The 17,029-nt window shown below is 44.0% G+C and overlaps 1 protein-coding gene across 2 annotated transcripts in view; it reads left to right on the top strand.

Moving 5' to 3' along the window:
- Positions 1 to 17,029, top strand: part of MAP2K7 (mitogen-activated protein kinase kinase 7) — a 42,062-nt gene that overhangs the window by 15,137 nt on the left and 9,896 nt on the right. For both annotated transcript variants that reach the window (XM_077327313.1, XM_077327312.1), the window contains 7 exons: positions 11,629 to 11,773; positions 12,567 to 12,633; positions 13,013 to 13,126; positions 13,622 to 13,741; positions 13,842 to 13,949; positions 15,808 to 15,987; positions 16,745 to 16,825. In XM_077327313.1, the coding sequence (XP_077183428.1) occupies positions 11,629 to 11,773; positions 12,567 to 12,633; positions 13,013 to 13,126; positions 13,622 to 13,741; positions 13,842 to 13,949; positions 15,808 to 15,987; positions 16,745 to 16,825 (815 nt within the window). The remainder of the gene's footprint in view (positions 1 to 11,628; positions 11,774 to 12,566; positions 12,634 to 13,012; positions 13,127 to 13,621; positions 13,742 to 13,841; positions 13,950 to 15,807; positions 15,988 to 16,744; positions 16,826 to 17,029) is intronic.

Genomic DNA, 17,029 nt, shown 5'->3' with positions numbered 1-17,029 from the left:
CTTCTGTTAGCTGATGGGGAGAGGTGCTGCCTAACTCCTTAAGTACTCTGCTGCTGCAGGCACAGAGAAGCCTCTATGTGCCTGCCCAAGCACCTTCCTAGTGCCCAGTGCATTCCTGGATTCATTGGGCTTCACTACTAGTAAATAAATAGATCTAAGAAACCCAAGCACGGTACTCTGACTGGTAGACTTTTCTTTGACTGCTTACTGTTACACAGCGTACCACCATACTACAGCTATACATAATTCATCCTCACCTAATCTACTTGTAGATATACATTCTGAAAAGGTAGACATTGTGACTGGAAGTAGTGGCAGAAGAGTTAGCCCAGTCCACAGAATTGTATTATAATACTCCTCAGGGGTAGCCACCTAATCAGAAGACATTTGAGATTTGTGGGCTGTCTCTTTGCACAGTTTGTGCAGTGTGTGTCTATATAGGTTCAGTGTATCTTTTTGATAGCTCATAGTAAGAGAAACTGCCTTTGTTGACATAGCTTCCCGTATGGAATGCAAAACGAATACACAGCAAAGTCTCTTCATCTGAGTATCTTCAGGTTGGTTTATATATCCTCTTAGGAGTTAGTTGTTGAAATATCTGTCCCATCCAGGAAATAATGTTTAGTGCCATTATTTCCAAAGCTGTTATACTGAATTTGTGTCTTAACTTGGATCAAGAATGCTCTTTGAATGTTTTTTTTAAATTCTCCCATCTAATTAGTATAAGTTACAGAAAATTGATACAAAGCAAATCATATTTCATATTTTGCTTTAAAATATGCACCCTGCTGCTGATTCCTTGATTTAATGGGCAGATCTCTGGATATGTCACACAACTTGTATATATCTCCATTGTGTTGTGTTAACTGCCCATAGTGACTACTGATCAAGGTTGCTGAGTCATTTAACATGAAATTAGGTAGGGTATGGCAGATCATTTCATGATTCAATGCTGAGTCTGGCTTATCCCAGTGATAGAACATGGGGAATAAAAAGTTCAAGTTGTACAGAAGAAATCCATAGGCAGCTAGTGTTATGAAACAACATGACATTGTCTTAATTTGTGTAATTCCTTCCATGGAGTTGAATTTCTAGCTGTAATTAAGATTTTCCCCTATTTATAGAAAGACTCGGCAAGCTTTGTAGCACTTGTATGCCCCATCACTGTGTTCTGTGTGTTGGTGCCATGAGAGGCTGTGGGCTGAGATAAAAGGCTATAGCTGCACATGGGAGATGCAAAGGAAAAGCTAATAATAATAACTTTATTTTTATCGCCCGTTCTTCCTTGCTGGCTCAGGGCAGATGACAACAAGAAGTACAGAAGTAGTTGGTTGCAAGGATAACAGCTTTTAAATATTTAAATTAACATATATTAGCTAAATTTTAACATTAAACCACCTCCTTAAAAACTTTCCAAACAGGAATTTATTTCTGTTGGGTGGTTGGTGTTATGGATGAAACTTTTTTATGAGTAGAGAGGCCAGCGTTTTCTATATGTTAATTGCCTAGCCTCAGCCATAGGCCTGGCAGAGCAGCTCTGTTTTGCAGACTGTCCAAAATTGGTGAAAGTCCTGGAGGGCTCTGATCTCGCTAGGGAGCACGTTCCACCAGGTTGGGCCAGGACCGAGAAGTCCGTGGCCCTATTTATTTCTTTGAGTCTGGGGATCATGAGCAGGTGTTGTTCACTAGATCTATAACAGAAGAGGTGGCCCTGTAAATATTGGTGTCCCAGACTGTTAAGGGCTTTAAAGGTTAGCACCAAGACCTTTGACCTGTTTCTGTCTCCGATCTGGAGCTAGTCCAGCGAGGAGATCACTGGCGTAATGTAAGCTCTACACTGAGTCCTGGTAAAGACTCATGTTGCTGCATCCTAGACCAGTTGGAGTTTCTGGATCAACTTTGAGGGCAGCCCTGCATAGAGCAAGTTATAGAAGTCATATCTGGAGGTAACCATTGCATGGATAACAGTGACCAGGTTGAATGCTGATCAGCACGGCACAAGCTGTCATACCTGCAGAGATGTAAGGAAACCTGGCCGGCAACCCTCGTGATCTGGGTCTCCATAGAGAGGGAGGCTCCCAGAATCACACCCAGACTCTTGATAGTGGTCATTGGTGTTAAACAGACTCTGTCTAGCATGGAGTGCCTCACCATGTCCTCTTATGCCAGCCCAGCCAAAGGTCCTCCATCTTTGCTGGGTTTGATGTTAATGTCTGTCATCAATGGTATGAATTTTCTAGGAACAATTAGGTTTGGAAATTTTTCTAGTGCTGTAGCTATACTGTAAATATCACAAAGGATTAGGAGGAAAGGATTATTAAAAAAAAAAAAACCACACACTGCTTCAAACCCCAGCTTGAATTCTCAGGAGCCAAAGAGTACGAATTGCCAGTTTGATTTGGCTTCTGAAGTGCTCTTTGTGGGTTTTTAATGTCCAGTTAAGTTTTATGCAAAGAGAGAGTGAGCTCGCAGCTAAAGCTCATGGTTGAATCTAAAGTACTGAGAGCAGAGCTCAGTCACAGAACAGTTGCTTATTTATTGACTTGTTCAATTTAGATTCCATCTTTCTCCACAATGGGGACCTAAAAGCAACTTACAGCATTCTCCTCTCCTTCATTTTTATCCTCACAACAACACTGTGGTGCGGCTAAGAGTGTGTGACTGGCCCAAGGTCACCCAGCAAGCTTCCATGGCATGGTGGGGATTTGAACCTGGGAATACCAGATTTCTAGTCTGACACTCCAGCCACTGCCCCAGACTGACTCATCTTTTTTACCCCTCCCTGTCTCTTGCAGCCTGCTGCTCCCGAAGGTCAGGGGGCCCTCAGGACAGGGTGAATGTGACAGGCCTTTTCTGCACACAGCCTCCTCCAGTGGTCTGGGGAAAGTTTGTTTGTTTTAGGCTATAAAATTTCTAGGTGTTCTAGACCAGGTGTTCTAAAGTAAGCAAGTGTGGAGGCTTTGGGTTTGCTACCATGAGGTAAGTTTTGTGGTGGGCAGATAGAATAGGAGACCACCGAGACAGGATTTATACAGATAGTTCATTTATTTACAGGTTGCTTTTCAAAAAACATACCAGCAGCACTGGTCTCCAGACAGTCAGAGGAGACGGCTGGCTGAGGCACATACATTTAAGATTGTTGTGGCTTCAGATTTTATTTGCATTTTCTTTAATGCTTTTACTGACACCAGCCACTCAGTTGGTTCCTCTCACAGACGCAGGAGCCCAGACACACCAGCCAGCCCTTTCCCAAGTCAAACTAAATGGCACAAGGTCTGCTCACTCCCAGAAACAGGCCTCACTATTGGGTACTCTGTTCTCTCTCTGAGGTAGATCGAAACCTCTTTACCACACTATCAAGCAGTGTCCCCATCTGCTCTTTTCCCAACCCGAGCTCTCCTTGAGGCAGAACTAAACCAAACTCCTCTGTTTCCCTCCAACATTCCCCCCTCTCCAAAAAGTGACCAGATGCTGGAGCAGCACCCCCACAGGTTGAAGTGGGTGGCTGTTTTCTATATCCACCACAGTCAGCTGCAACTTAAATGGAAAATTGTGGGCCTGCTTTTGCAAGCAGGAGGGTGCCTTTCAATCCATATAATAATCTCAATAGCGAGTTAGGTGTAATTACCAGCCGACTTGGACCAGAGGGGTGAACCTAAGTTACTTACTCTCTGTGATGTCAGAATAATCTAGGTAGGTAGATAGATAAGTAAATAGGGAAAGGGGATCATTTTTGCCACCCTGAACTCCTTGAAGGAAGGGTGGGATACAGATGAAGAAATAATGAAATATTTCGATACTAATACTATCTTAGTTATCTAGTATTTGACACAGACTGGTTCAGCAACTGCTAACCTGCTGAATGGTCATATTCCTTTACTTCTTGGAAGCATTTCTTTCAAATATGTTAACAGAGTTTAGAATCCAATACCAAATTAACCTTGAATCATATATAACCTAATTTATGCCCAAAGCCCTTCTGACTATTTTGAGTGCCTTGAATCCTTATGCAGACGTAGTCAGGTGCCATGAATCTTAAATTTTTAAGGACACAGTAATAGGCACTCCTGTTTGCAGACTACTCAAATTCCATAGATTTCAGTGCCATTGTGTGTAGGACAGCCTGTGTGTAGGACAGGAGCCTAGATACTTGGTTCCCTATAGTTTCCATATTTCCTAGAAATGTTGGTCCAGCAATGAGATGCTGTTGTGCAGATAGACATTATTTGTTCCACAGAAGGTCAGCAACACTTACTTTGTTCCTCTGGAAACAACATGGAATTGTTTCTTCCGGTCATGTGTTTTAGCTGGTATTTCTTTCTGAAATCATTCAATCACATGATATTTTCCTTGATTCTTTCTTGTGGACAAATTAATAGCATAATTGAACACAAAATTTCAGTATAGGCAGCCTATAGGGAGGGAGGGACAAGTATGCCAAACAGTTTCAGGATTTCCAGCACACTTTGCCTATCTTAAAAGCAGCTATTTACCTGAGTCCTTTCAGCTTTTTGAGTTCAGTGAGCAGTTTGCAGGCATATTCCCATCTCCTAAATTCATAATATTGTAATGGGTCCTTACAGCAGAAGATGTTTGCCTCTACCCTGTTTTTACAATATCTGACATGACTCGTGCATTAAACCTGGTTTTCGGTCTAATTAAATGATACTGGTTTAAAAAGGAGCCTTGCGTGGGCATGCCAGCTGCTGGAACGGGGTAGTTCTCTTAGCTTTACCATTACCTTCACAATAATCTCAACTGATCTGTGGAGGGACAAAGTGTGCAGGTCTGCTGTGCCTACAGGTCTGTCTGCCAGAAGACCTGGCCTTGGTCATTCAGAGTGAGTGGAGTAAGCAATGGGCTGTGCCACAAAAAGCTAGCTTCTCTGAAATATTTATGGTATGTGCCCATCAGCTTTGACAGCCGCTTTCTTCTTTCCTCTATGTTTCCATTATGTGCGCAGTACTTGCTTATGCCCATTAATGGAAACTTCCTTCTTTGCTCTGCTTCAGTCTTTGCTTTCCCCCCTGTGTTGTTTCCCTCCAATTTAACCTTTTCATTCCTATGCTAGAGTGACTGGCCTCTTCCTCAGCATGTTTTTCTGATTCACTGTGGATCTCTGTTTGCAGATGGAGGCTGGTAGTTTGCATGATCAAGGAGAGGAGTAGCATGCAGCCTTCTTGGATTGAGAGCTAGAGGCTGGACAAGTATGCTGTAGAAATGTGTTTCAGTTTCACACATTACACTTCTGAGATGGTGGGGGGGATTGACGCTAGATATGCTTTGTGTTTTCTTAAATTCCTGTATTAATGTCTCTAATTGAGGGCTTAGTACCATCACTTCCTCCTCCTGTTTTACGTAGCATACTTGATGTATACTCTCAACATTCATGGTGGGCATGTCTGCTTGATTCCATCCTTGCACTGCAGAGGCCTCCACTCTAGGAGCTGTGCAGCGTGTAGAAGCAATAATAGTTGTGAGCTTATGTTACTTGATTCTGGTATGATTTATGATGGGAGCTTGAGCTTCAACCCAAGAAGATGATCAGAAGTGCTTTGTGTTTATAAAACACAAGAGTCAATGCAGTGTATTGGTTAGAGTGCCTGACTGGGATCTGGGTTATCCAGGTTTGCGTCTCCATTCTGCCATGCAAGCTTGGACTGGTCACATCATCGGCTTAAACTACCTCACAGGGTGGTTGTAAGGATAAAACCGAGGAGAGCCCTGTAATAAATTTCAGGTCCTTACAGGGGAGAAAGGTGGAGTATAAATGAATAGGTGCTTGTGAAACCTGATGAAATGTGTATATATTCCCACAATGTGCCCTTCGTTCCTGCTGTTCCAAGACTTGGCTCTGTTTTTGATTCTGAGAACTGTTTTTTCACATACCATGAAGAAGAGAATATGTTCACATATTCTCCCTGTACAATTCTGCGTGATCTTTAAGAGCCACATTTCAGTTAAGCTGAAGCAACAAATACAAACTGGGTTATACTTTTCCCTTTTCTGTGTCTTGATAACTTATGACCAATCCTGCAACAAGGATACCTTAGATCTCTTACTTCAGCCCACAGAGACATATTTCATGGACCATAGATAACAGATTCACCTGACCTGAGATGGCCAAGGCTAGCCCAGTCTTGTTAGAACACAGAAGCTCAGAAGGGTCAGTTCTGGCTAGTATTTGGATGGGAGACATTTCAGGAAGTCTAGGGTTGCTGTGCAGAGGAAGGCAAGGTAAACCACCTCAGTTAGTCTTTGCCTTTTAAACCCCACAGGATCACCATAAGTCTGCTGTGACTTGTTGGCAATTTACACACACATGGATAACAGGTTGACATTTTCCTGTAGAGAGCCACAGGAGGTCGCATATAACACCTACTTCAACCACAACCTGTATAGTACAAATGTTTGCCTGCCTTATGTGTATATGTAAGTGACAAGGCAATTTAAGTTCAGATTTTTACATTTTTTTCAGCTAGAAGAAATTGGTCCTTGTGATGCTCCTTTAATTTTATGTGTCTGCACATCAGGCAGTGCATCTCAAAGAAATTATGTCTCCATTTGAGGGAAGCATGGCAGGAGAAAATAGAGAGACTTCAGAACAGATCCTTAAATTGTATAAATGCTGCTGTTTATAACATCCTTCTATTTGCCGAAGCGTTTTACCTTGTTCCTAGGAATGTTCCTGTTTTTGTAGGTAAAAGACCTCTTACCTGAGGGACAGCCCTATGCAGCTGGAAAAGACCACACTCTTGACTCCTGGACATTGGCAGAATTTAGAACACAAGTATTCCAGATCCAAGTCTAATGCTTAATGCAGTGTGTTTCACTGGTAAACATTTGCAGTAGTTCCAGTTAAAAGCGAGGTTGATGTATACTGCTTAAGTGGTCCATTGACTCTGCTGGTGTATCAGAGGTTCTTAAGCAGCTAAACCGTTCCTTCTACTGGGTCATAGACAAAATCTTGTCTTCGCTTGCATGAATTAAGAAATGAAACAACTTTGCACTACTGGTTACTCAGGCTGCTGGTGTTACAACCGGATGTCATCAACGTGATCACTCTCTGACGTTCTCTCCACCCTCCCATACCAGGGAGCTGAGAGGAAGGAAATGGGAGCTGAGACAGCTAGAGGAAATTTGGAGGAAAACGTGTGACGAAGCAGCAAGAACATCTTATAGGATACTTATGAGATGGCAGTGCATGCTGCAAAGAGGGATTTCTATGTGTTCGCAAGCTCGCACCTAGCTCGACTATTTAGGGTAATTAGTCTCTCACTGGCTTTGAAGAAGGGTGCTGAAATGATAAATTGGCTTTAAGTTGTTGTTGTTGTTGTTGTTGTTATTTATTATTATTATTATTATCATCATCATCATCATTCGATTTATTCCCCGCCACTCCCTTGCGGCTCGTGGCGGGTTACAACATCTTAAAACCCCATTAAAATCCATTAAAACAACAACTACAGTTTTAACATTATTAGTTAACTAACTAGCATGGCAAGATCGGCTAATCAACTTCTCCCCTCCCACTACTGGCAGGTGGAGAGGGGATCCTGATGGTTCCTAGTCCCAATCCCAATCCCAGATCCCGGGGGGGCATAGGTGTTAGCCTTGGCCTCAACCATAAACCTGGCGGAAGAGCTCCGTCTTGCAGGCCCTGCGGAATGATGGAAGATCCCGCAGGGCCCGCAGCTCTCCCGGGAGCTCATTCCACCAGGCAGGGGCCAGGACCGAAAAGGCCCTGACCCTGGTTGAGGCCAGGCATGCTTCCCTAGGGCCGGAAACGACCAACAGATTTTCACCCGCAGAACGTAAGGCTCTGCGGGGGGCATAGGGCGTAGGCGGTCCCTCAGGTATGTGGGTCCCAACTCGCGTAAAGCCTTGAAGGTTGTGAGGCTTTTTCAAGCTTTTTTGCAATAAAATCTTCTCTCTCTACCAGGACCTCCCACCAAATGTTAATACAGTAAGAGAACTGGAGGCCCCCCTGGATGTCCTCAAAAGAAGGTTTAGAAAGCTTCAGGGAGCTTTGGCAAACCAATGTGGATAGGTTGCTAGCTTCGATGAGGCCAACCACTTGCTCCCTCTACCCCGGTCCCTTGTGGCTCCTTAAATCTGTGTGGGAGGATTGGGAGGCCTCTTCGAGAAATAATAAATCTGTCTCTGACCTGAGGGACATTCCCAGAGAAGTTGAAGGAGGCAGTGGTTCAATTGCTATTGAAGAAACCATCTGGAGGACCCAGCTACAACCCTATCTCACACTTGGCATTTCTGGGGAAGGTGGTTGAGCAGGTGTCTGCAGACCAAGTAAAAGCATACCTAGATGGATTCTAGATTCATTCTAGTGTGGTTTCCAACCTGGCCACGGGGTGAAAATGGCTCTGGTTGCTTTTAATAGACGACTTATGAAAACAATAAGATCAAGGCGAATTGATGCTGCTTGTGCTTCTAGACATCACAGCAGTGTTTGACCAATCAATAAATCAGTAAACCTTTTAATGGCATAGTCTGTAAAAGGAGTAACAGTAAAGCAGTGGTTGACCTAGTAGATCATCAGCTCTTAGCTCACCGTCTTGCCAGTATGAGGCTGCAGGTGTTAGCCTTGCAGCAGCTGGTCAAGTAATTGTCTCCCCCCTTCTCTCCATCTAAGCCTGGGTTTGTAAACCCCTTTGATCTTTTTGTTTCCAGGTCTTTGTGATGGAGCATTTAAAAAAAAAACAACTTTAGAGGGTGGTTGTGAGAATTATGAAGATACGGTATATGGGGCCTCTGAGACACTTGGCAGAAGTGGGGCGTCTTATCTCCTTTGCCTATGAACATCATGCTGGGCTTTGGGCCTGCCTAGAAACTGCAAGAGCTATGTTTTAGGCCAGTGGTCCCCAACCTGCAGGCCGCGGCCTGGTGCCGGGCCGCGGCGGCCGCTCCCGCTCCCCCCCCCGCAGTAAAAAACTTCCCAGGCCGCAAGCTTGCGGCCCGGGAAGCTTCTTACTGCAGGAGGGCGGGGAGAGGGAATCAGGGCCGGGCCGCGCATCACACATGCGCGACCCGATGTGCGGGCGCGACCCGTGGGCACAACCCGATGTGCGGGCGCGGCCCGATGTGCGGGCATGGCCTGCGGGCGTGGCCTGATACCCTGCCGGTCCCCAGCCTCAGAAAGGTTGGGGACCACTGTTTTAGGCAGCAGAACCTCTTCCTGTCAGAAGCTTGAGTTCAAACCAAATGTGCCCCAGTAGGAGGGGTGTTTTTTACTTTCCAGTCCCGTTGGGTTTGTTGCAGCAAAAGCCAAGTTAAGGAATGTTTGGGATTCTGTTCCTTCTTTCAGATTTGCAGCCAGGATCTAGAGAATTGTGAAATTAGATCTGAAAACCCCATTTCAAATAGCTTTTTAAATGCCTCACTCTCCTATGCTATAGGGCTAGCTGTTTTTGAAAATGAGGGAAGTTTCAAACATGGTTTGTAAGACTGCATGGAAATCGGTTATTCAAAAAAGAAAAAAAAAGGAAACAAATTCCATTGCATTGGATCAAACTCCTTGTAGCTCTGCCTCTTGGCCCAGATCTGTAGCTCACGTGATGCATGGTGCTTTAAACTGTTATGCATGATTGCCACTACTAATCTTACTTTTCTGGTCAGGTTAGATTAGGAAGGGTGTGTGTGTGTGTGTGAGCATGGAGATTGTGGTCACTTGCTGATTGTGCTGTGCAAAATGTGGAGCAATCATTTTTAAACCAAGGTTGTTACATGATGCATCCCTCTTTTTTGAGGGCCAGAAGAGGTGTAGTGTGGGTGCCTGGAGGTGCGTGAGAGGCGCCATCACCCATGGGATATCTGAGTGATGCAGCAGCTGTATTTTTAAAATATTTGCAATGAGGGCCTAGATTTGCTCTGTTAATGACTTTTGTTGAGGAATGTTGCTGTGGTCATGATAAGGAAGCCTTACTCACTACAGGCCCTTAGCATTGCTGGGGTTTATGGGGAAAGGTGGTGGTATTGGTAGGAGTGACTTCATTTTACCTCAATAAAATCAGAGTCCACTAGTTAATCCTGTTACATTATTAAACTGTGTCACAGCATCCAAGCCAGTTTAATAATGTAACAGGAGTAACTTTTGCTTATATATTCCTACTGTTATGATGGTCAGTTCTTAGTCTGACGAAGAGTGCTTGCACTCGAAAGCTCACGCCTTGAATAAATCTTTGTTGGTCTTAAAGGTGCCACTGGACTCTGATTTTATTGTGCTACTTCAGACCAACACGGCTACTCATCTGAATCTTTCATTTTACCTGTAGGCATGTCATTGGATTATATGATTAAAGCAGCATTAGTACCTGTAAATGCTGGAGATGATCTATGGAGGCAGGAGTATGACTTACAGCTCAGCTATTACTTTGTATTTAGCTTTATCGTATTGTCCAGGATTAAGATAGTGGCTGAAGACTGGCATGCCAATTTATTGCATCTGCCAAGTGCTTTCCCCTTTTTCCTGCACTTGGGTTCAAGCTTTCTTAGAGCAACCTGAATAACACATCAGAATATAGCAGGAAAGATTAATGACAAAGTGGTTTAAAATTATTGCATGTGTTGTACTGGATCTAACCATTCAGCCGCTAACCATTGTTACTAAGACTGTGAAGCATGACCTCTTTTGTAGGTGTGCCTGTAATGCTCCCAGTATAAGGGTGCTTCCTAATCCAGCCCTTAAGGGTTTATGGCCAGTTTTGAGATAAACTGTCCTTACATTGCTTGTTTCTGCTCGGAGCTGACTCTGAGTGCCTTCTGGCAAAGTTGGAGGAGTATTACTTGCTCTTGCTTAGAGAGCTTTTATGTTGCCCAGTGCCAAGGCAAATCCTCTTGGTCAAGAAAGTAAGGAATAGCGCTTCATCCCTCGGTCTTTCTCTTGGCAAGAAGTCTTTTTTGAAGCTGTCAAAATGGGCTTAATTTTAAGCCTAATCATTTCCCCTCCTGATCCCTGGTTCTGTTTAGACTCAATTTAAAGCATGTGGACAATTTGTCCAAACAGAATCTGTGTAGACTTCCTCACTGGGAGCGTAATCACTGGGGCTAGTCCATTTAGCATTCGTCACTATAACGCAGCATCTACGCTGTCTATGATCCCTACTTGTGAATGCTTCATGCATAGTATCGGCATCCTGTTCAGCTGTGATGCTAACCGCATGCTTCCTTGAATTAATAATTTCCATTCTGCCGAGAGTTCATATGGGCCAATCCCTTCAGAATGAGGTACTGAGGGGACATTAAATTCTGAATGTGAATTGTCTCCCTAGCCCTGGGGATGTTTCCAGCCTGCATCCTATGAAAAATCTGCATATATAATCCGAAAATAGAAGAGCATAACATGGTGACACACAGTAGTGCATCTTTGTGGGGGCTGGTGGTGGTGTCCACACGGTGACCCTTTTGAATTTATAACTTAAAGCTGTGGTAATCGAGGGCAGCTGGGCAGTAATGACCTTTCAGAAAGACAGCTGACCTATTCTTGAGACTGGGAGTGAGGTTCAGCCCTACATTCAGTCTGAATGCAGTGAGTGCTAAAGCTTCCAGAGCTTGAAACCAGGCCTCCCAAGAATTGCTGCCTCTGTTGGACTTCCTTTTTTTCTTGTCTCTCAGCATTGCAGCTTCCCTTAGCCAACGATGGCAGCAGCCGCTCCTCCTCCTTGGAGAGCTCTCCTCAGCATCACACTCATCCGTCACGTCCCCGTAACATGCTGGGTCTGCCTCAGCCGCCCTTCCTCATGCACAGGAGCATGGAGAGGTAAGCTGAGTTGGTCAGGATGGGTTAAGTGCTGATGCCTCTGTCGAATTCATCCCTTTAGCCACACTGAATCACATGGTGAGGGACAGTCCCTTGTGACCTTTCTCCTTCAGTGACTGTTCAGTTGATGGCCCTGGCATGCATGACAGTTCAGTTAGCTTCTGGTCCGTGGACAGAACAGGAAGTCCTCATCATCCATGTGCTTAAAGAGCCCCAGGACAAGCTTCTTAGGGGGACCAGGTGCTCTTTATTTGCCTTGATCACGTCGGTTTGCAGTGCTGCCATGCCATGCCTTGCCATGCTTCACAAAAGGCACCTTCTCTCATACATGAATCCCTGAGGCCCTCATTCCTTGGATGCTGCTGGTAGAGCTTTGGAAATGAGCTTGTGCTTAGTACATTTTAAGTTCACGGATACGGTTCTCCGATCCTTGTTAAATGAAATGTAATGTTTATATTAAATGCAATGTCAGCACTAGACCATCAGAACTATAATCTTTTTTTTGTAAATGATGCCATTTTTCCTATTGGTGGCATTCACGTAAGTTTATGTTAGTGGGAATACTGGTTACAAGAGCCTTTTAGGGGTTTCATTATATAATCAAGTAGACATTTTCTCATTTAAAGGTACTAGATGTGAATCCACACAGAATCTAGATAATCCCTGTGTGGAAATCTGATTTGATTAAATATAATTGTTTGTGACCAGCGGCTCCAGCAGAGATGTAGGGTTGATAATCCCATCCTGTAGCGGGCAGTTGACCTGTATTATTTTACCTTTTCTCTCTCTTTAGCATAGAGATTGATCAGAAACTGCAGGAAATCATGAAGCAGACGGGTTATTTGACCATTGGAGGACAGGTATGTTGACTTGGTTTGCATATTGAGGGCAGTGGCATTGATTGATTTAGCGAGCGGATCACTTTACTTGGAGCAGGTGATTGATGGTATGGTAGCACATGGATATGATATGGCACCATCTATGTTGCAGGTTGGGTCATCTCTACCTTGGATCATCTCTGCTAGGACATCTTTACCTTTCGTTCTTGCTTGATTGCTGCAGATGGAAAGTCTGCCATGGTAGCAAGCCTCACAGAGCAATTTAAAAGGCAGAAAAGAGTAATGCAACAACTTGAAGTTGTGATTCAATATTGACTGCATTAAAAGTGAATCAGTCTCCACATTTTCAGTAATCGATGGACTCTTTGCCGCTAACTAGTACGCACTCATTTCTTTACAGAGATACCAAGCAGAAATCAATGACTTAGAAAACTTGGGTGAGATCGGCAGTGGGACATGTGGACAGGTGTGGAAGATGCGTTTCAAGAAGACTGGGCATATCATAGCTGTGAAGGTGAGGCAGGTCTTTGAAATGCAGCCGTTTCAAAATGAATGGAGAAGACAGCAGGTGGGGTGGCTTTTTGGCATTTGCTTGTGCTGTTCAGAGACACAGGGTTGGTATGGATGGAGTGAAGAATTTCAGTAATGGCCTTGCCTTTTTTAGGTGGGAAAAATTGATAGTTTATGTTTTGATCATAATCATAATGCTTCAAGAACTATGAATGACTTTTGCAAATAATCTTCACATCTGATCTATTAGCCCTCTCGGCTTGCATCTGTACCTGCCAGGCTGTTTTCTTAGAAAACTGCATCATGCCCTCCCCAATCCTAGGATAGGACTTTATGGGCCAATATTAGTGATTATTTATTCTGAATTTAGTTGTACTAGGTTTTGGATTGTTTTAAGGATTTTATGTAACTTAAATATATTGTCAGCCAAAACGAAGTGGAATATAAGTAATAAATAATAATAACAATAATGTGCCCTGTAATATTTCCCTCTGCCTAGCAAATGCGTCGTTCTGGTAATAAAGAAGAGAACAAAAGAATTCTGATGGACTTGGATGTAGTTCTGAAGAGTCATGACTGTCCCTACATAGTTCAATGCTTCGGGACCTTCATCACAAATGTAAGTAAAACGGATGCTGTTGCATTCTCCAACCTGCCCGGACATGGAGTCGAATTGTCAGAATAACCTCAGATTTTGCTTCCCTTGTTTCCTGCTGTAGACGGATGTTTTTATAGCCATGGAACTAATGGGCACATGTGCTGAGAAGCTGAAAAAACGCATTCAAGGACCCATCCCTGAGAGGATCTTGGGAAAGGTGACTGTGGCGGTAAGTGTTTGCAGTAGAATCTTCAAGAGGAGTTGGAGAGTTGCCAGCAACTTTGCCCATTGAAGTTACACCTATTGGGGAAGTGGTCCCCTCTTAGCAGATTCCATTTTTAAACAACATCTGGGATTGGGGGGGTCCTCAGCAGGGCCAAGTAGTGGCAGCCCATCAGTCCAGTTCATCTTCTCTGCTTCCAAGAGGAATTCCGCACACCCAAGCACAGAAATGAATTTTTCCAAATAGGATCTTTTCTTTTACTACTTTCTAGCCCTCACAGTTCTGAAGATAGAGAAGTGGAGGAAGTGCATTAAAAATTTTCAGTGTCCATGGGGTGGAAATGCTTTTTTTCCTGCACCCACATGTTTTTGTGGCTCTGAATTTTGAGTATGCAGAATAAAACCTATGAAGAGCACAAGTATTAAGAAGCTGTAAATCTCCTTTGTTGATTAAAAAAAAAGGGGGTGTAATTTGATTGCATTTGACAGAGATATCTGATAAGACAAATGTAATTCATCACTGCTTCAATTACTGGGAGAGCATAAAATGAAAGATACAAATTTAAATGCTTAAATGTGAGCAGCACTGACACAGATTGTATTGCTCCAGTTCTCTTGTATCATTGGGAGAGTCTTTGGATTACAAAGGGCAAATCTCCAGCTTCAGAGGAAACTGCTTGATCTTAGCACTCATTTGTACTTTTATGGAAAAGCTTTGTTATCTCCAGGGTAGATGCATTTACTAGAACAGGTGTTCCCGTTACCTGAGCCTGTAGCCATATTTGGGATTTTTGAGAACAGGGTGAGGGTCAATTACAAAATGACTACCATGGAATACTTGTGCTAATCACAAACTTTGTGGGGTGTTGGTTTCATTTGCAATTTATCTTTCTCATTGAGACTCATAGTGGGTTAAGAACTGGCCTACAGAATTAAAGAACTGTTAAATAATAAATGGTATATCCAATTAAAATACAAAGTAGGGAGGGAAGTTCTCCAGTTTGGACACCAAAGGAAGCAGCTGTTTTGAATGGATGCTCTATGCAGACCCAAAGGGTTCTTCTGAAGTACCTCCTATTCCAGTGCGGTAGAAGAAAGCCAGGAATAGTTCTTCATCTGGGGAAGAAGCAGTAGGGCAATAAAAAGCCAACTGCTGGTCATTACTGTGCCCATGGGTGCCATGTTGAGGATCGCTGCACTATAGCATATCTTCTCTCATCTTTATGGAACCATAAAAAGCAAGTACTGAACTTCAGAAGATCCTCCTGAATGAAATGCCAAGGGGCAGCCCCTTCTTCCTGGACATCCGCAGGGAAATTATTGGGGGAAGTCAGGAAAGAGCCACTTCCACAAACTCCTTCCATTTGTGGAAACTTGGATTCACCCCATAGGAGACAGACTGAATGGAACCTCACGTTCCCTATTTAAGGCAGCTGATACAACCGATTATTTCCTATGTTCCTGGGGGTCCATTGATTTGGGGGGGAGGGAGCAGGAAAGTCATTCTTCATGCAGTGCAGGCCCATTTGTGATGTTTATGCAATGCAACCCTATAGCTAAACAGTGGCTCTTCAAATGTCCATGGACTACAATTCCAGTGAGCCCCTGCCAGTATGATGCTGGCAGGGGGTCATGGGAATTGTGATCCAGGAACATCTGGAGAGCCACAATTTGGCCAGCTTTGGTCTATGTTGTAAATAACCATAGTTCTCCAATCAGCTGAACAAAATGGCACTCCCCCCCCCCCTTGGCATACTTACATATCATGCAATGTTTGTAATCAGAACTACGCTAATGCCATTATTTAGTTTACAGTGGACAACTGGGAGATGTTTATCTTCAGGATGTGTTTCTGTTGCTTTCAGATTGTCAAGGCACTCTACTACCTGAAAGAAAAGCATGGTGTCATCCACAGAGATGTGAAACCTTCCAATATCTTGTTAGATGAGAGGGGCCAAATCAAACTCTGTGACTTCGGTATCAGTGGGAGGCTGGTGGACTCAAAAGCCAAGACCCGGAGTGCTGGTTGTGCAGCATATATGGCGGTAAGGGGCAAGCAGGTGGTTGTGGAATGCTGTCAGATTCTCACTGTTGTCTTGTGGGATTAAGATATTGTTTGGGTTTGTAACCCAAGTACACCATTCTCCAAGTTGCTCAGCCTAGGGCAGTGGTCCCCAACCCCCGGCCCAGAGACCAATACCGGTCCGTGGATCAGTTGATACCGGGCCGCAGTTCCTCCCTGGCTGCTGCCTCGGGGGCTGCCTGCCACTCTTCCACCGGCTCACCTTTGGTGCTCTCCAGCGGCTGCCATGGCTGGGGCTCCCCCTCAGCGGGGCACTGCGCAGCTGCTGCTGGCAGTGCCCCCCCCAGTGGGCGGAGGGAAGTCAAGGGTGCCGGCAGGTAAGCAAGTGGAGCAGGGGCCAGGCCTCAGTAAAATTGTCAAGCGTTGACCAGTCCCCGGTGATGAAAAGGATGGGGACTGCTGGCCTAGGGTATTATAGAATGTTGTCTGGTGGGTTCTTGTGTTGCCTTTTAGACATTCACCAGTCAAAATTGTGTTGAGTGTGTTCTGGGCCTGAGTGCTGCAACTTTTATGCAGTTGCTGTTTGAACATCAAATCTTGTTGCATTTTCCTTTGTAACTTGGTTGTGTATTAACACAACCGCCTAATTATAAAAAAATTAGGTGCATTTTCCTGTATTACATGGTTGTGTTCTTATAATTATAATACAGTTCAGGTACGAAATGAACAGCAGGCAGATGTTTTCTTTAACTGAATTTTAACAATCTTTTCGTTACTAGCCTGAGAGAATAGACCCCCCTGATCCCTCGAAACCAGATTATGATATCCGTGCAGATGTGTGGAGTCTTGGCATTTCTCTGGTAAGCAAAATTGTCTTTCTGTCTGTCTCTATCTCTGTCTCTGTCTCTCCCTGTCTCTCTTTCTCAGATATTGGTAGCTATAATACATGTAGAAAAGCTTATGATTTTAGGTTTTTTTTTTTTAAAGGAGTGAAACTGGAGTTCACACAATTCGGAAAGGACTGTAGCTGACGTGTTTAATAAAATCAGATGTATTTCCTGTCC

This window comes from Paroedura picta, chromosome 3 (assembly GCF_049243985.1).
Source record: "Paroedura picta isolate Pp20150507F chromosome 3, Ppicta_v3.0, whole genome shotgun sequence".
NCBI lineage: Eukaryota > Metazoa > Chordata > Lepidosauria > Squamata > Gekkonidae > Paroedura > Paroedura picta.
The sequence above is the reverse complement of the archived record's forward strand: the minus strand, read 5'-3'. Positions and strand labels throughout refer to the sequence as shown.